This window comes from Aotus nancymaae, unplaced genomic scaffold, assembly GCF_030222135.1.
Source record: "Aotus nancymaae isolate 86718 unplaced genomic scaffold, 86718_ANA_hifiasm-v0.15.2.pri h1tg000064l_1, whole genome shotgun sequence".
In the NCBI taxonomy this organism is placed as follows: Eukaryota; Metazoa; Chordata; class Mammalia; order Primates; family Aotidae; genus Aotus; species Aotus nancymaae.
Window position 1 is genome coordinate 24290261 of NW_026988479.1, and position 19440 is coordinate 24309700.

The 19440-nt window shown below is 45.7% G+C and overlaps 1 protein-coding gene across 2 annotated transcripts in view; it reads left to right on the forward strand.

The window, feature by feature from the left end:
- The window catches only part of AFAP1L1 (actin filament associated protein 1 like 1), a 68947-nt gene that overhangs the window by 35929 nt on the left and 13578 nt on the right, over window positions 1-19440 (forward strand). For both annotated transcript variants that reach the window (XM_064366501.1, XM_012454238.3), the window contains 8 exons: window positions 1155-1334; window positions 3262-3354; window positions 7207-7300; window positions 7538-7690; window positions 9113-9324; window positions 10957-11102; window positions 11748-11820; window positions 13938-14049. In XM_064366501.1, the coding sequence (XP_064222571.1) occupies window positions 1155-1334; window positions 3262-3354; window positions 7207-7300; window positions 7538-7690; window positions 9113-9324; window positions 10957-11102; window positions 11748-11820; window positions 13938-14049 (1063 nt within the window). The remainder of the gene's footprint in view (window positions 1-1154; window positions 1335-3261; window positions 3355-7206; window positions 7301-7537; window positions 7691-9112; window positions 9325-10956; window positions 11103-11747; window positions 11821-13937; window positions 14050-19440) is intronic.

A 19440-nucleotide genomic window follows, 5' to 3' on the forward strand; every position in this document is an offset into this window, starting at 1 on the left:
GTATGCATCTGAAACATAGCCTTTTCTCACTCCAGGGCAGCACTGGTCAAAGAGACATGACAAACCTCTTTCCATTCCTACACCTTCTGTATTCTTCTTGACATATTACAGTGGCTAGGACCTCCAGCACAATGCAAACAGAAGTGGGAGAGCAGACATCCTTGTCTCAGTCTAGAGTTCAAAGGGAAGTTACTGTTAAGGCTGGTTATGGTGGCTCATGCCTGTAATCCCAGCACTTTGGGAGGCTGAGGCAGGAGGATCACTTGAAGCTAGGAGTTCAAAACTAGCCTGGGCAACAAAGCAAGACTCCATCTCTACAAAAATAAAATTTTAATTAGCCAGACATGGTGGTATCCACCTGTAGTCCCAGCTACTAAGGAGTCTGAGGCAGGAAGATTGCTCGAGCCCAGGAGTTTGAGGCTGCAGTGAGCTGTGATCACACCACTGCACTCCAGCCTGGGTGATAAAGCAAGACCCAGTCTCTAAAAATAATAATAACAATAATTTATCATTAAGAATGACATTTGCTGTGGGTGGTTTGTAGACAAAACTGTTCCTTGATGTTGCTGCTTTTTATATATGTCTGGAATCCATCTGCTAGTATTTTGTTCAGGGCTTTTGCAATTGTGTTATGAGAGAAATTAGCCTATAATTTTCTTTTTTCATAATGTTATTGTCAGTTTCTGGTATGAAGGTAATGCTGGCCTCATTACAAAAAAAATGGGGGAGAAAGAATCATTATTCATAAATTATTGACTTCCCAAGGCCAATCCTCCATCTCTGCCAGAATTCTGTCTCCCAAGTTCCTGCCAGGTAGATTTTTAACTGGCTTCCTCCCAAGCCAGTCCATTTCTTCTCTAGTTCTTTAGGCTAGCCTGGTCTTCCTAGGATTGTGATACAGTCTGCATCTTTCCAAATACGTAGTTGTGACTGAAGATTACCCAAAGATGCCTCTTCCCGCCAGGTTTCCCTTCCAGGGTAAATGGCCTGGACCCTTCAGCTGTCCAGCCGCCCTCACACAGTCCCCATGGCCCAGCTGGGTGGTAGAGGTCTCTAAAGGGAGGTCGGGCTTCCCCCGGAGCCTTTGTGTGAGGATGTCTCCCTCCTCTACCCTCTACTTCAGAAGATCCTGATGCCTTTGTCTCCCTGTCCAGTGTTACAAAAGCTCCAAGGACCGGCAGCCGCATCTAAGGTTGGCTCTGGATGCCTGCAGCGTCATCTACGTGCCCAAGGACGGCCGGCACAAGAGGCACGAGCTGCGTTTTACCCAGGGGGCTACCGAGGTCTTGGTGCTGGCACTGCAGAGCCGAGAGCAGGCCGAGGAGTGGCTGAAGGTGTGTGGCCTGCACTCGACCTTCCCGCCTCCCCACCCTTTCTCTCTTCCCCAAGCCAGCCCTCAGTAGAGCTGGCTCCTGTCCCTGGAAGAACTCTTGCTCAGTACCTGAGCCCAAGTGCCCTGTGCGTGGATACAGCTTATGTATGGAAATGGACCTCGGATATCTCCAAGAGGCAGACTTCATGCTGGAGGCCTGTGTTCCTTTTAGTTATTTGAATTCCCTTTCCAAATCCTTACTGTGGGCTTGTTCAGCCTGCACTTGTGTACCTCCTGGAACTGGGAACTTAGTATCTACAAAAGAAGCTGATTGCATCATTAGACAAGCGAATTCTTAAAACAACAACAACAAAGAAAAATCCTTCCTTGCCTGAAATGTACATCTTATAATGACCACCCATGGGCCAGCTTCTGCCTCTGCTTTACGTGGAACAATGAGAGTTACCACGTAATGAGCACTTACTTTGTGCCATGCATTGTGCCAAGAACTTTACATGCATGACCTCATTTATGCTTCAAAATGGGACAAAATATTATTGTTCCCATTTCACTGATGAGGAAACTAAGACACAGCTTTGAGAACTTATGTGATTTGCCAAAAGTCACACAACCAAAGTGGTTGGAGCGTGGATTTGAAGCTAAGAAGTAAATCTACTCCAAAGGCCATAGGCAGGATGCCATAGTGATGACATGGGAGGAGGGACTTTGTGGCACCCACACTTGAGTTCAAGCCCCAGGCCTAAGTGGCACTTACTGGTTGTGTGACCTTCTGCAAATGACTTTGCCTCTCTCTGCCTGTTTTTTTCATCTGTGAAATGGTCCTTGGAAGGATTCTGGAGAGCACTTGGCACAGTGCCTGCCAGGCAGTGAGTGTGTAGTAACTGTCAGTAATTACTGTCGGATGACGGCGATGCTCCACCCACATTCCCTTATCCCTGCACTGCCTCTACTTCACTCTGACACCTCCTCTCTTCCTCTGATCTTCCTGCTAGAACAATGAAACCAAACACCTCCCTCCCCACCCAGCCCCTTCCTTCCTGTGATAACCAGCCCTCCTGATGGAACATTTGGTGTTTCTTATTATCCCTTTGTCTCAGGAGGGAAGGAAGGGAGAGAACCTGCCTGCTGGGGGAGCCTGTACACTACAGGGGCTGGTTGGGTTGGCACACAGAGCCCTAGACTGGAGTTAAAAGAGACCTGCCTTGACATCGATCCTGGGTGGCTGTTAGCCCAGAGGTTAACAGTGGGCAGCCGTACTGCCTGCATTTAGTTTCTGGTTCTGCTGCCCCCTAACAGGTGGCTTCCCCTCTACAAGGCTCATCATCCTAAGCTGTAACTTGGGGCTCACAAGGCTGCTAGGGGGTAAAACGAGATAATCCACAAAAAGCCACCAGATAGGTGAGCAACAAATGGTGGCTGTGATTATTTCCTGATCTCATGCTTATTGCTGTGTGGCCTCGGCGAGCGAGCGGATGCCTTTAGGAGATGGAGGTGATAACTCCAGCTGCCCTATAGTTTGCTATAAAGGTGCACATGGTCACAGAAGCAGGTCCCTCACCCTTGTGAGGCTTTATGGCTCCCATCACTCATCACATCCATGGTCCCACTGGAAGCAGAGGACTAGTATCATTCCCATGTTACAGATGTGGACACTAAGGCCCAGAGCAGGGAAGTAGCTCTTCCAAGACCACACAACTAAGTAGCAATAAACCTCTTGGTCCCTATCCTTGTCCCAGGGGACAGATATGGGAGAAAGCCTTTACAAACCCTGATGTGCCCTACACACGTGCAGGGGTTGTGTCAGCCCATCTCTTCCCCACAGTGGCCCTGACCCTCTGTTCTATGGCCTTCACCACATAAACCCCATTCTTCCTTTGTATCCACAGCTTTCCTGCCCACCCGCTCACAGCTGTGTGTCCTCTTCACAGGTCATCCGAGAAGTGAGCAAGCCAGTTGGGGGAGCTGAAGGAGTGGAGGTTCCCAGATCCCCTGTCCTCCTGTGCAAGCTGGACCTGGACAAGGTATATCTGTCTCCACTAGGTCTTCCCGGGGCCAGGCAGTGGCCACTTAACACGGGCTCAACCCCAGGGGAACTCACTGGCTGGGGGGAAAGCCAGGCACCTGCCAAACTGTAGGTGCCCAGCACAGAGCTGGCATAACCATAGGTACTTAATAAATGTCTCTTGAATCCATGAATGCATGAACAAATAAGTGCCCATGCCCAAGGTGCAGTATAAGCCAGAGAAGAAGTGACTCACCCTGCCAGGACAAGAGGAGGTCACATTTCAATTGTGCCATGACAAATAAGTCGAAATTTGTCAATTAGAAAAGGAGGGTGTATAATCCCAGCACTTTGGGAGGCCAAGGCGGGCATATCACTTGAGCCCAGGAGTGCAAGACCAGCCTGGACAACATAGTGAGACCTCATCTCTAAAACAAAAAAAACTACAAAACAATTATCCAGGTGTGGTGGCATGTGCCTGTAGTCCCAACTACTCAGAAGGCTAAGGTAGGAGGATTGCGTGAGCCTGGCAGGTGGTGGCTGCAGTGAGCCATGATTGCACCACTGCACTCCATCCTGGGCAACAGAGTGAGACCCTGTCTCAGAAAAAGAAAGAAAGAAAAGAGAGAGTGAGAGAGAAGAAAGAAAGAGAAGGAGTGTGCCTTCTCATGTTTGGAAGATGAGAGAAGCAGGCATTAGCCAGTTGGTCAGGCTGTTGGCAAATATGTCCCAGTACCTGCACATTGCCAGGTATTGTGGGTAACAAAGGGCCTTGGACCCAAGTCCTCCCCTTAATGGGCATGACAGTCGAGGTGAAGGCTTAAGACCCACCGACACAGGCCTTACATGATATAATCAAGGCTAGTATTTATAGATTGTGACTGCATGCGCTGCAGTGTACTAAATGCTTTACGTGTATTAACTCAGGTGATTTCCATAACAACTCTGGGTAGTTACCTTTTCAGAGGAGAAAGCTGAGACAGAGATTTTCCCAAGGACACATAGTAAATCAGAAACGTAACCAAGATTTGAACCCAGACACTCTAGCTCTTGATGACTGTGCCGTGTCACCTCTCAAGGCCAGGATCCTGAGCACCTGATTGACAGGTACTCGTTGAGTATCTGGGGCACTCCAGGAACTGTGCTAGCCACTGAGATGCAGTCTAAACACAAACAGATGCAAGCCCTGCCCTCACAGCCCTTCCAGCCCAGTAGGAAGCAGACATGAATCAAATCGTCACACAGACTTATAAATGGCAAGCTGTGTGAGTGCTAGGAGGAAAAAGTACGAGGTACCCTGAGAGTGTGTGTCAGGGGCCCTGCTCCTGCCTCAGAGCTCCAGGAAGGCTTCTCTGAGGAAGTGACATTTCAGATGAAGATGAAAAATTAGCAGGGAAGAGGAGGGAAAAGGCATTGTAAGCAGAGGGAAAAGGCACAGGAGCAGGAAGAAGCCTGGAACTGAAAACAGCCAGTATGGCTGAGTTCAGAGAGAAAGGAGAGTCCACCAGCCTATTAGAGTATCCCAGAAAGCTACAATGAGTGGAACAGGGGCTCACACTGGCTGTAGGGATGACAAGGGTGAGGGAAGATGGGCACCTATGTTGAGTCTTGAAGCATAGACAAGATTTCACTGAGGCAGAGGTGGGCCAAGGGGAGGAAACAGAAGCAAAGGTATGGGATCAGGCAGAGTCACCAGGAGTGGAAGATGGGTATTCATGTGCCCAGGCTGCAGGATGAGAAGCTCAGCCCTATCCTCATTTAGCCTTTGCCATTACTGAGGCCAGAGGGAAAGCAGCGTTGACAGTGTCAGTGTGCATGAGTGTGTGTGCACACACTTGCCAGTGCATGCTGTGGTGCAGTTTGAAGGATGTGTAGAGAGGAAGAAGAGGCAAGCTTGTAGAGTTGAGCTTTCCTGTGGCTGAGTGTCCATGGGGAGGGTAACTAGAATGTTCAGGGTGTTATTTTGGGTGGAGAGTGAGGGTAACGACGTGACATTGGTGGGTCTGTTTCTCCATGGAATCCTGTGATTGCAGTGTCATCATGGAGTTAATTCCAAAGGACTCCCAGTACTTCTTTGTATTTGCTATCTATCTTGGTGAAAAACTTGCCATCTCTACACCATTGCAGAACACATGGAGCCATAACTTCTGTTTCACAATTTGAAGAGGTGATTCTTTATACTTGATGGTTCTGTCCCCTTTCTGACAAGTGTCATGTTTGAAGCCCTTTGGAAATTGAGAGGAGTACATGCTCTCCTGTCCTCCCTGTTCTCCTGGTGCTATGCTTATGGTGAAGCATCCCTAAACTTGATTTGAGAGGATCTTGGCAGGAAAGCCTTTGGGACCTCAGAGCTCTGTAATTCTACCTTCTTAAGTGGGTGGATGTCATTTAATCCTGGTCCAAGTGTGGCTGGCACAGTTTAGCTTCTTGAAGAAAGATGGCAGCCCACACCACACAGGTGTTGGAAATGATAGTGGGCCTTCACTTGGGCTGGCTCCCTCACAGAAGCCCTCTGAAGTGGGTGGAATTCAAGTGAGAAAACCCAGCCTTGAGGGGATAGAAGGACTTTCCCACATTTCCACAGCTAATAAGTGGTAAAAGAGTCATCATTGCTTCCACTCTACATCCCATGGTACCTAGTATACATGGGACCTGGTATGAATGAATTGATAAACAGTCTAGAGTTGGTGTAATGAGTAAAACTAATTTGGGCTGGCAGTGAAATTGTTGACATGTCATGTGTGGGTGTGTGGGCATGTGTTCCCTTCCCATCCTCTCCTCCAAGTTAGGATCATAATGGACTCCAGATGAGCTGGCAGACATTTTCACAACAGTCAGGTCCCGCCAAGATGGTTTTGAAAATGTCTGCCAGCTCATCAATTTTTCTCCATCCTCACTGTCACTTGGTTCATAATCTTGCTGAGTCTCATCATGACAAGGATGACACTCTCTTTTATTATTATTATTATTATTATTATTTAAGTTCTGGGGTACATGTGCAGATCATGCAGGTTTGTTACACAGGTATACACGTGCCATGGTGGTTTGCTGCATCCATCCCCCCGTCATCTACATGAGGTATTTTTCCTAATGTTAGCCCTCCCCAATTCCCCCACCCCCTGCCATGCCTCCCCTAGCCCCCTTATCCCCCAGCAGTCCCCAGTGTGTGATGTTCCCCTCCCTGTGTCCATGTGTTCTCATTGTTCAACACCCACTTATGAGTGAGAACATGCAGTGTTTGGTTTTCTGTTCTTATGTCAGTTTGTTGAGAATGATGGTTTCCAGCTTCATCCATGTCCCTGCAAAGGACATAAGCTCATCCTTTTTATGGCTTCATAGTATTCTATGGTGTATATGTGCCACATTTTCTTTATCCAGTCTATCATTGATGGGCATTTAGGTTGGTTCCAAGTCTTTACTATTGTAAACAGTGCCACAATAAACATACAGATGACACTCTCTTAAGTGGCTCTTTTGCTTCCAGTCTTGTCCCCTCTTGTCTATCCCCACAATGCCACTAGAAGTAACTTCCTAAACCAATTTGGATTACATCAGTGTTCCACTTACTGTCCCAGCTCCCTGTCACCTGCCAAATACAGTCCAAATTCCTAAGACATTCATCTCAAAGTGTTATAATTAATTGCCTCCCTCACCAAACAGACTGTGAATTGCCCAAAGACACAACTATATCTAAGTCATGGTTGTCTTCCCAATACCTGGTATGGTATCAGGCACAGGATAGTTGCTGACAAACATTTGTTAGCTAATTATCATGTGCTGGGGAAGTTGGAGGAAGATTGAACCAATAAAGGGACATTTCGGTACTTCTGAATGTGCCCTCTGATGGGGGACTGTCTGTGTCCCTCCTCAGAGGCTGTTCCAAGAGAAGCAGACCTCAGATTCTGACAGCGTGGGCATAGGCGATAACTGTTCTAGCCTTGGCCGCCGGGAGGCCTGTGATCACGGTAGGAGCCTCTGGGGGCTCAGGCTGGGGAATGCTGGAACTGGGAGGCGCCTTGCCCATGGGCATACAGCGGCAGAGCAAGTCCTGACCACTCTAGAGACCTGGGTAAGGTGACCTGGCCTGCCATAGCTGGAGCTGCAGGTCCATCCCTGTGTGCAGGCTGAAAAGGCCATGGGGAAGACTAAGGGTGGGTGGGACCTGGAGCTCCCTCTACTGCCCTGACCCATTTTCCAAACAGGCAAAGGGAAGAAGAACAGCCTGGCAGAGCTGAAGGGCTCAATGAGCAGGGCCGCGGGCCGCAAGATCACCCGTATCATCAACTTCTCCAAGAAGAAGCAACTGGCCGATGACCTGCAGACGTCCTCCGCTGAGGAGGAAGTTCCCTGCTGTGGTGGGTCCAGGGCACAGGGAGGAAGGGTGTTCAGGACCTGTGGGCGCGGGCTTCTGGGGCTGAGGCCAGGAGACCTCACGCCTCATCCACCTCGCCCCCAGGGCCGGGGAGAGAATCCCAGCCTACTAGGAGGCTAAACCCCACTCCATTCACACTCTAGGCTTTCCTGTCACCTCCCTCCCCAGAGACCCTGACACTCAGCGAGAGGAAAAGCCCACTGACCACTGTATTTCTATGCTCCCTGTGACCTTAGGCCAAATCACTGCCCATCTCTGGGCCTCAGTTTCCCAGTTTCCTCTACTATAACAAGACAGGGGAATCTTATTTCCCAGCATAGGGCATGCTATGGTGTATAAGTTACAACCCATCTTATAGGGAAATTTCTTGGAGAAAAATATTTAGGTACTTTTTGTTATAAATTCATTCAATGTGAATTAAAAGTGATTTGAAGGGGAAAACATTATTTTGCTCACATAAATGTAGTGTTCCATGTACTGGAATCCAGTTTTTAAAAATCATATATTTTGGATATGCAGCAATATTCTAACCCTGAATAAAATATTATAAAAGTACATGGCAGGGCCAGGCACAGTGGCTCACCCCTGTAATCCTAGCACTTTGGGAGGCTGTGGACAGAGGATCGCTTGAGCCCTGGAGTTTGAGTCCAGCCCAGGTAACATGATGAAACCTTGTCTCTACCAAAAATACAAAAATTAGCCAGGCATGGTGGTGTATGCCTATAATCCCAGCTACTTGGAAGGCTGAGGTAGGGGGATCACTTGAGCCCAGGAGGTCAAGGCTGCAGTGAGCCATGATAGAGACACTGTATTCCAGCCTGGGTGACAGAGGGAGACCCTGTCTCAAAAAATAAATACATAAATAAATACAGGGCTACAAAGAAATATTTTGTAATCAGCGAATCAGAATCCGTTATGGCAAAAATAAATATTTAAATCTAAAACATTATGAGGGAATTCCAAACTTGTGGGTCATTAGCTATATAGCAGCTGTGCCTTGGTCAATTTTAGGATTATGTAAGCGAGACATTTTTGTTCCCACACGCTGCCACTGGGTGTCAGCATCATCCATTTTTTTCCATCTTTCAGAAATAGTTTTGATTTGGTGAGAAAAGCAAAAGAGTTGTGTCTTTTATATATCCTATGCAGTAGTTTCTGCCCTTTTCATCAAGCTTGGTATAGTCCAAAGGCTGTGCAGAGATGTATGAATGCCATTAACAGTCTGTATTTCACAGCTAAGAAACAAACTCAGAGAAAAGCAGGCCCAAGGTCACCAGAGGTCACAGGGAAGAGAGAGCTGACCGGAACCCCAAGACCTTCTTTCCAGCAGACACTTGCAGCCTCCTTGCATCCTCATGCTGTCCCAGGGCAGGCTGTGGGAACGTCACGCCACTGTCTCCTCCAGGCTACCTGAACGTGCTGGTGAACCAGGGCTGGAAGGAACGCTGGTGCCGCCTGAAGTGCAACACTCTATATTTCCATAAGGACCACACGGACCTGCAAACCCATGTGAACGCCATCGCCCTGCAAAGCTGTGAGGTGGCCCCAGGCTTTGGGCCCCGACACCCCTTCGCCTTCAGGATCCTGCGCAACCGGCAGGAGGTGGCCATCTTGGAGGTGAGAGGAGGTGTGGGGGAGGCGGGTGGTGCTTGGTCTGGGGACTCTGGCCTGAGTGTTGTGTTTCGTATGAGGGAGGCCTTGCTACTGACAGCCTGGGGACTGAAGGGGAAGGAAAGTAAGCCCCATTCCTGTCAGGTGACCTGAGTAGGATTATGACAACATACAGGACACCCACTTAATTTAAATTTCAGGTAAGCCACGAATATTACCTGAAACGTTTTCATGATAATATAGATATGTTCCATGCAAGATTGGGGCTTTATCAATACTAAAACAGTATTCGTTGTTCATCCACCATGCAAATTAAACCAAACATTCTGTATTTTATTCACTAAATCTGATAGCCCCAGAACCAAGGTTTGTTTCTTCTCCCTTACCTTAAAATCTCAAGCCTGAAAGGAATCTAGTCCGATGTAACCCATTCACATTTTGGAATCTCCTCTAAGACCTTCCACCAGTAGCCTCCTCTGGTGGAAGAGGAGGTTCACTGCCCCTCCCACTGAACAATTGAAATTTTAGAGATTTTCCCCATACTAAGTTGAAATCTTTAAGCTCCAGGAAGGCAATAACCAGGCTTATTTTGCATACTTTTGTTTTTCCAGAACTCTGCATGATGTCCAGCACTAGACTACTATGGGCTTTAGTAATATTTGTTGAACAAATGAGTAAATGAAGTGTGATTTCATTTCACCAATTCACTCTCCTTTCCCACGGACTAGCCCTCCTCTCTGAGGTCATGCAGAATACATGGACTCTCTCTTCCACATAGCAACCCTTTGGTGATTTAAAATTTAAAATGTTAACACTAGAGGAAAACAAAAAACTACCTTCTCCTATCACGGATAAGGAAACTGAGGCCAGGGCAGCCACGCACTTTATCCAGGGGTCCACAGAGGGCCAGTGGTTCCTTGGTCTTGTCCTAGAACCTGACCTCTTGGTCTTGTTTTCTGCCCAAGACCCATTGCCTCTCTTAGTTCTTAAATTTCAAAAAAGACTGCCTCTCTAACTCACTTTTATTTTTTGTAGTTTGAGATAAGTCTCTTATTTCTCTTACACATGAAGCTTTCTAACAAAAAATGTGCTTTATTTATTGAAGTTTAGCATTTGTTTGCTAATTTGATTTTATAAGATGTTCTTTAAATGAGAATTAACATAAGTCTGTGTTTAGTTGACTGGCAACTTCTTGGAGATTTTTGAATACACAGTACTTTAATTATTTGGCAATTATAACACAAGGAAAAAACTGATTGAGTTATATAAGAAATGGCCTTTTCTAATAAAAAGTAAATATTTTTTTAAAATTCAGAGAACACCCAATGTTGGTTTTATATCCTAATGGTTGGGAAGGCTCTGAGAATGGAAAGTGAGGGCAGGGAGGCCTCTGTCTTAGAGAGGTCATCAGGGAGGGCCTCTCTGAGGAGGTGACATTTGAGTGGAAACCTGAATGGATGGAAGAAGGAAGCTTCTTGAATTTCTAGATGTGTAGTATGATCTTACTCCTCTTTGACCCCTGAGTATCGGGTACATAGTCAGTACTTACAAATATTTCTAGGTTTGGCTGAAGTCAACAGATCTCCAGAAGTCCTGACTGTATGAAAATGAACTCCACCTTTGCCTCCTGTCCTTCAGGCAAGCTGTTCGGAGGACATGGGTCGCTGGCTTGGGCTGCTGCTGGTGGAGATGGGCTCCAGAGTCACCCCGGAGGCGCTGCACTATGACTACGTAGATGTGGAGACCTTAACCAGCATTGTCAGTGCTGGGCGCAACTCCTTCCGGTAAGGGTCAGCTGCACCCGCCACACTTGCCCAGGACCTTTCCTGTCTCCATCCCTCTCAGAGGCTGAGTCCAGCCCTGGGCACTGGGAGGGAAGGAAGGAGCTAAGGAAAGCTCTGCTTCCTTGGGAAGTTGGAATGGGCGTCTTCCTCTTACAGTAAAGAGTGGGGAGCTGGCTGAAGGAGGTGGCCCAGGGTCAGAGGCAAGCTGTGAATGGAAGGAGAAAAAGTAGAGAAGCCTTGAAGTAGTGGCCTGGGCTCTGCCCTCATCCCATGGGACTTTAAGCTTTCACACACTTGAGCATGGACACGTGGCTAGTATATGGCATTCGGTACCAGAAGAGCCAGATTCGAGTCCCAACTCTGTCACCACCAGCTGTGGAAGCTTGCACTGGTTGCTTGCCATCTAGGATCTCTGCTTTCTGACTCATAGAATGAATTATCTACCTTGCACGTTGAATGAGAATCACATTGGTCCTGCCTATGAGGCCCTAACACAGCCCAGGACACAATGCTGCCTGTCATCTTGCTTTTGTAATCTTCCAACCTGCCTTAAAGTTTCTGCCAGAATCAATAAGAGTGTGGACAGCAAAGTACTGTAAGCTGCAAAGCATCATTGTCATTGCCATTGTCCCTTTTATTTTCTAGATATGCAAGATCCTGCCAGAATCAGTGGCCTGAGCCCCGAGTCTATGATGATGTTCCTTATGAAAAGATGCAGGTACAGTTTCTTGGGGCTGCCCAGGAATGTGGCAAAGGCCACTTATTAGCTCTCCCTCTTTCTGTTGCCTTTATCTTCTGCCTCAGAGAGATCCTTTTCATTTAAGCAGCAGCAGCTAGAAGGGGAGCCCTTCTTATTGTAGAGCATGGCTCAGGATGAGGAATCCCTGGCACAGGAGGCTGGGTGGTGCAGTGGAAAGAGCCCCAGGTTGGGAGGAAGAAAGGGCTTCTGTAGACTGTCAAGCACTACAGAAAAGTGACATCGTTTCCAGTTTGAGCAAGATGCTGGGGCACTCCTCCTATTTACCACTCTGTGAACTTATCCTACTGATTCTGTGGTGTCTGGGGCGCATGCTGACTGTCGGGCCACCCGCAAGCCTTCACATGGTCACCTTCATAATCTGGGAGCTTCAGCTCCCAGGCCAGTCTCCATGTTTTGCTTGTTAAACCAGGGAGATACCAGCTTATTAATTTACAGTGAGTCCTGTGTAGCCATCACATGATCTGGAATGCTCTTGGCAGCATGCCCTGTGCTGTCTCCTCCATCAGAAAGTGAGAGGAGAGCCACATTCCAGTCAGACGCTGGTGGGTGGGTCAGGCCTTACAGCTAGCAGGAGAGAGAGGCAATTAAGCTGTCTAGGACAACACATGTGTCTGCAGACAGGGCCTCTGCCTTGGTGGTGCTGGATGACACATTGAGTTTTCACCTCCCAGACTCCCTTTTCTAGAAATTTCTCCAGTCATCCTACTGTTCATATGGTCTTTCTTCAGAGTGAGATAAACCTGTGGATGCAGCTTGAGGTTTTTCTCAGTTGCAGAGTTTAGTAACAAGACAGCTTAGCACTTAAGGACATAAAGGTTGGAGACCCAGACTCAGAGCTAGGGCTGAGTTTCACTTCTCTGGTCCTCACTTGCTGACTCCAGAAGGATATGATAAAACGTACCTTCTTGGATGGCTGCAAGAATTAAATAATACTTTAAGTAAAAAAGTTTAGGTGGGGGCTGGATTCAGTAGCTCATGCCTATAATCCCAGGATTTTGGGAGGCTGAGGTGGGAGGATCACTTGAGGCCAGGAGCTCGAGACCAGCTTGGCCAACATGGTGAAACCTTGTCTCTACTAAAACAAAATACAAAAATTAGCCAGGCATGGTGGTGCATGCCTGTGGTCCCAGCTACTCGAGAGGCTGAGGCAGGAGGATCACTTGAACCCGGGAGGCAGAAGTTGCAGTGAGCCAAGATCATGCCACCAAACTCCAGCCTGGGCAACAGAGTGAGACTCTGTCTCAAAAAATAAACATTTAGGCTGGGTGCAGTGACTCATACCTGTAATCCTAGCACTTAGGGAAGCTGAAGTGGGTGGATCACTGAAATCCAAGAGTTTGAAACCAGACTGGCCAACATAGTGAAACCCTGTCTCTACAAAAATTAGCCTGGCATGGTGCTGTGCACCTGTTGTCCCAGCTACTTGGGAAGCTGGGGTGAGAGGATCACTTGAGTCCAAAAGGTTGAGGCTGCCATGATCACACCACTGCACTTAAGAAAAGAAAAAATGAGCATAGTGCCTAGACATTGGAAAGTCTTATACAGAGGAGTAAATAGTACTGTTGTTGACAACATCATTATTTTATTACATTATCATTTTTAAACTCATTGTTTCCTAAGCTTTGACTGGATTTTTAGTGTTCTTAATATTCTTCATGTTCAAATGTATAGTTGATCTATTAAATTATGTCACTTCTGCACTGGCTGATCTCATCCAAGACTTTTCTTCTTGAGGGAAGACTCTGTTAGCAATTCAGAAAATCAGGATACTTCCAAATGTTCTAAAGACAAAAATATCTATGATAAATCAGTTATAGCCACCCACAGTCTTTTGAGACTTTCTAATTTTCCTCTCAGGGTTGCCTTCTGCTGCTCCCCAGCAGAAAAGTATGAGGTTCAAATGATATACTGCTAGAAAAACTGCTTTATGATTTTTGAGTGCTGTGCAAGTCTAAAACTGTAAGGCCAAGATCTCAGAGCAAGAAGAGCCCATACTGAGCAAAGACCACAGTATACTCTGCAGTGATGAGTCTGTGCCTGCCTGCACTTGACTGTCTTCCTCCATCTCCCACCAGGATGAGGAGCCTGAGCGCCCCACAGGGGCCCAGGTGAAGCGCCACGCCTCCTCCTGCAGTGAGAAGTCCCATCGCGTGGACCCACAGGTCAAAGTCAAACGCCACGCCTCCAGTGAGTTGTGTGTGAGCCTCCCCTGCTAACTAGCAGGGAGGGAAGGAAACAGTCTATAGGAGGGATTTCAAAATCAGTTCCTCTGGTGGGTAAATAAATGAGCAAAGTGAGATGCAAGAAAATACCTACCCTAAGAAAAATCACAGTGCAAGCACAATGATAAAGGGCAGCCAGCATGTAGCCTCAGAGGGAAAATGACAGGGAGTTGGGGGAGGGGGGAACTGTAGGAAACTGGAGTGCTCAGTTCCCAACTATAGGGGAGGCTGCTGCACGGCTCCAGAAGACAATCCCCATGCAGCAGTACCAAGCCCCTAACACCACATTTGCCAATTACTTAAAACAGGCCAGAAATCTGGACTTTAGGTGAAATTTACTTATTTTTTAATATCAGCAACTTTTTTTTTTTTCATTTAGCACTGAATGAGGCCAAATAGAAAGGAGAGAGAGAGATTGCTGACAAGCTGTATCTGTTTCAGAGGCTAACAATTTGTGATTTCTGATCTGGGGTAATAAGAGAGAACTGAATCCATCCAAATACCCTGGAGCCAGCTGCCATGAAAGCCAGAGCTCGCCATGGTATCCCACCCTAGCTCTGCTAGCACCCCACAGGGGCTCAGTGAATTGCCTGATTGCCACACTGCACAATAATGACTAAGTATGCCAGGCAACTCTGTTGTAAATTCTGTTTTACTTCCAACAGTAATCTGTGCTCCTGTGTGATTTATCTTTATGAACAAGCCAGCTTCCTGTGGGACAGCATGGTCCAAGAGTTTTTTCTTTGTTCCTTTACATTTCTTCCCCCTGCATCTCAACAGAATCAAGTCCTGTTCTGTGCTTTTTGAAAACTTACTTTTGTTAATACCTATTTTTAAAAATACTTTTCTATTTTATAGCTCCATTTCATGTGTATAGATCATCCCTTCTGGGGATCAGGAAATGTGTATTCCATTCCTCATTCCTCCCTTGACCACTGAATTACTGTGCAACTTTGGGAAAAGTTCTTTCCCCTCTCTGGGCCTGAGTTTCCTCTCTAACAATCAGAAGGTTGTTGTATAACTTTGCACTCTACTCTCAGAGGCACTGGAAATACAGGGCCTTGTGAAATGACCATTTTAAAATGGAAATCTAAACTGACAAAAAAGCATGTAAGATTAAAGAAATCACTCAATGTCAATGACAACAACAAAAAACTAACAAACACACATAAAAAAGCAGACCCTTTCTTCAAATCAAATCTTACATGAAAGCCCAGTTTATAAAAGAAAAATAAAAGTGGAGCTACTCTGATTGAGGCCCACTGGGCCTCCACTTTTCCTGTTAGCCATCACTGTGAGGTCATAAGTTTCTGGCATTGGGAAACTACAGTGAAAAACTACTGATGAATTCCAACAAGGTTGTTTTTTAGATGGAGAAACTGAATAAAATAAAAGGGAAGATACATTAATCCATTCCTCCTGCTATTACAAAATTCCATAAGCTGGGTAACTTATAAACAACAGAAATGTATTTCTCATTGTTCTGGAGGCTGGGAAGTCTAAGATCAAGGTGGCAGCAGATTTGGTGTCTGGTGAGGGCCTGCTTCCTGGTGATGGCCATGTTTTTGCTCCCTGGGGTCTCTTTCCTAAGGGCACTCATCCCACCCATGAGGACTCTACCCTCGTGGCCTAATCACCTACCAGAGGCCCCACCTCCAAGTGCCATCAATAGGGGATTAGGTTTCAACATATGAATTTCGGGGGATGTAAACATCTAGTCTGCAGCCAAAGAATCTTGTCCATGATCGTGTATTAATTGCCTATTGCTACATAAGAAATTACCCAAAATTTCGCTCCTCTAAATGATGAAAATGTGTTATGTCACATGGTTTCTGTGGGTCAGGAATCCCAAATGGCTTGGATAAGTAGTTCTGGCTTGGGGTCTCATGAGATCTCAATATGTTGGCTGGTCATCTGAAGTCATCTAAAGTCTTGACAGGCTGAAGGATCCTCTTCTGAGATGGCTCACTGCATGCCTAGCAAGTTTGTGCTGGTTGTTGGAAGGAGGCCTCAGTTCTTTGCCATGGGAATCTCTTCATAGAGTTGCTTGTCCTTGTTATGTGACAGCTGGCTTCCCCCAGAGCAAGTAACCCAAAGGGAACAGCAAGACTGATGCTGCAAGGTCTTTTATGACCTATGGTTAGAAGTTACACTCTGTCATTCTGCAATGTCCTAATGGTTACACAGGTCAGCATTGTTTAGTGTGGGAGGGGACTACAAAAGGGCATGAATATCAAGAAGCAAGAATCATGGAGATCAAGTAGATTGCTGAGAAAAATGGTGGTGTGAGAAGCTGCACAGACCCACTCCCTAGCTAAACAGTTGTAGCTGGTGAAATTTATTAAAACAAACAATTATCTAAAGTTTGGAAATTTTCCTAAGAGCAAATGAAGAAACATTTATTCTAGAAAATTTGCTAAATCTCAGTAAGAACAGTGAGAATTTGTAACATTTGAGCCACAACCTACCCCTTTACTCCTCAACTCAGTTTGAAAGACTCTCCACTCCAGGCAGGTCTGAACAAGAAAACAGGGCTCCCTCTTCCTGCAGCTGCCAGTCAAGGGCTATAGTATCTCCCCAGAAAGGGCAGCCTACCAGTATTTCTTCTCATACTCAGCTCCGTGCTGCAGAGGATAAATTTCAGGTGATTGCAGCCAAGAGGTAGGGAGTTCCCTTCCTCTACCCAGAGTATAGAGCAAAGGCTTTGCCCCAGGTAGGGTAAGCCAGGAATACTGGGGCCCTGATTGCCCTCATCCTAGCTTACTTGTAGGCCAGAGGTTCCATGCTGGGAGAGGCAAGCAGAGAAGCCAGAGGTTACTGCCCCTACCCAGCACCTTGCTCATACCAGGAATGTCACTGCAAGAGAAACAGGCTGTCTTAATCTGTTTTATGCTGCTATAACAGAATACCAGAGACTGGGTAATTTATAATGAACAGAAATTACTAGCCCAGTCTGGAGACTGGAAAACCCAAGATCAAGGTGTTGACATCTAGCAAGGGCCTTCTTGCTGGATCATCACCTAGCAGAAAATGGAAGGGCAAAGAGGCAAAAGGGGCTAATACCACCCATGAAGGCAAAGCTGTCATGACCGAAATCACCTCTCAAAGTCCTACCTTTTCATACTGTTACAATTGCAGTTAAATTTCAACATGAGTTTTGGAGGGGACAAACATTCAAACTACAGCACAGGCCATTGTTCCCACCCCTGGATCCAGAGCAGTGACTCAGAGATTTTGGCCAGTAGGGAAAGGCAGGTCCTAAGAACAGAGAACTCCAGAGCTCTTCCTCAAAAGAACTGACTTTAGTTGGAACAGAGTGTGGGAAGGTTTAAACCAAAGGGTGCTCTCAAAAACAATGGAGATTTGGTGGTAAATAGGAGGAGGCTGGTAGCTCCATGAGAACAATAAACTAAACCATAGGCCAGCTAGCTTATCAGAGAGAACCACAGAAAGAGCTAAAAAATGCCCTTAGCCAGGCATGATGGCTCATGCCTGTAATCCCAACACTTTGGGAAGCTGAGGCAGATTGATCACTTGAGGCCAGGAATTCAAGACCAGCCTAGCCAACATGAGAAAACTCTGTCTCTATTAAAAATACAAAAATTGGCCAGGCATAGTGGTGGGCACCTGTAATCCCAGCTACTCAGGAGGCTGAGGCACAAGAATCACTTGAACCCAAGAGGCAGAAGTTGTAGTGAGCCGCGATCATGCCACTGCACTCCAGCCTGGGTGACAGAGTGAGACCCTGTATCAAAAAAAAATTTTTTTTTAATGTTTTAATAAAAAGAGCCCTCCTGGGGTTAGAACAAATCTCAAAGATGAGCCTCTAAAACTACCCCATAAAGGGGCTGAATTTAATTGGATCAGACTGTGGAGTAATTGATACATTGTCAAAAACAATAGAGCAAACACCTGACAATTAGTAGAGCCTAACAGCTGGGTCTAATAGCAACAGAGGCAGACTGCTTAACAGGAGATTATGGAAAGAGTCAGAGAAATCCCTGCTAATACACTGTCATCCCAGAGTGACTGTACACATGCCAAGGCTGTAGCCTCTGAGGAGCAACTTCAGTGGCTTCATACTGCAAGAGGAAATAGACTACCCTAAAATAGTTCAGACAAGTCACTAAACAAATAAGAAAATAACAACCCAACAACCTGATCGGGGGGATGCATATCAAAAGATACTACAATATAGTCTCCAAAATGACCAGTTTTCAACAAAAAATTATGAGACTTGTGAAGAAGCAGGAAAATGTGACCCAAACAGAAGGGAAAAAAAAAACAAGCAATAGAAACTACCCCAGAGAGGGCCCAAGTGTAGAATTTAACAAAGATTTTAAAGCAGCCATTATAAATATATTTAAAGAACTTAAGGAAACCATGCTTAAAGAAATAAAGGAATGGAAGATGACAGTGTATTAACGGATAGTTATTACAGTGTAGTACAGTGTAGTACGATTATTACAGGAAGATGACAGTGTATTAACAGATAGTTATTACAGTGTAGTACAGTGTAGTACGGTTATTACAGGAAGATGACAGTGTATTAACAGATAGCCTATATTGCCGGGCGAGGTGGCGCACGCCTGTAATCCCAGCACTTTGGGAGGCCGAGGTGGGTGGATCACCTGAGGTCAGGAGTTCAAGACAGATAGCCTATATTATTGGTAGTCTCTATCAATATATTATTGATAATAGCCCATTCCTCCTGCTATAACAAGATCCCATAAACTAGGGAACATATAAACAATAGAAATGTATTTCTCATTGTTCCAGAGAAATTGGCTTCATACTGCAGGAAGAAATAGACTACATTGAGTGCTATACTACACTATACTATACACTATAGTATAGGTATATAGAATTACACTGTAGTTATATGGAATATAACTATATGCTATCTTATATTATATTATACTATATAGTATAGTTATATGAAATATATTATTGATAATATATTGATAGAGGCTACCAATAAAGAGATAGAAATTGTAAAAAGAAGAACCAAATGAAAATCATAAGGCTGAAAAGTACGATAACTGAAATGAAAAACTCACTTAGTGGGCACAATAGTAAATTTGACCTGGTAGAAGAAAGAATCAGTGAACTTGATAATAGAAAAATAGAGATTATGCAAACCAAAGAACAGAGAGAAAAAAATGATGAAAAATGACAGAGCCTCAGAGCACTGTGAAGCACGGTTAAGTGAACAAACATACATGTATAGGGAGTACTAGAAGGAGAGAAGAGAGAGAGAGAGATGAGCACTAAAAATATTCAAATAATGGCTGAAACTTGCCAAATTTATTGAAAAACATTATTCTATACATCCACAAAGCTCAGTGAAATTCAA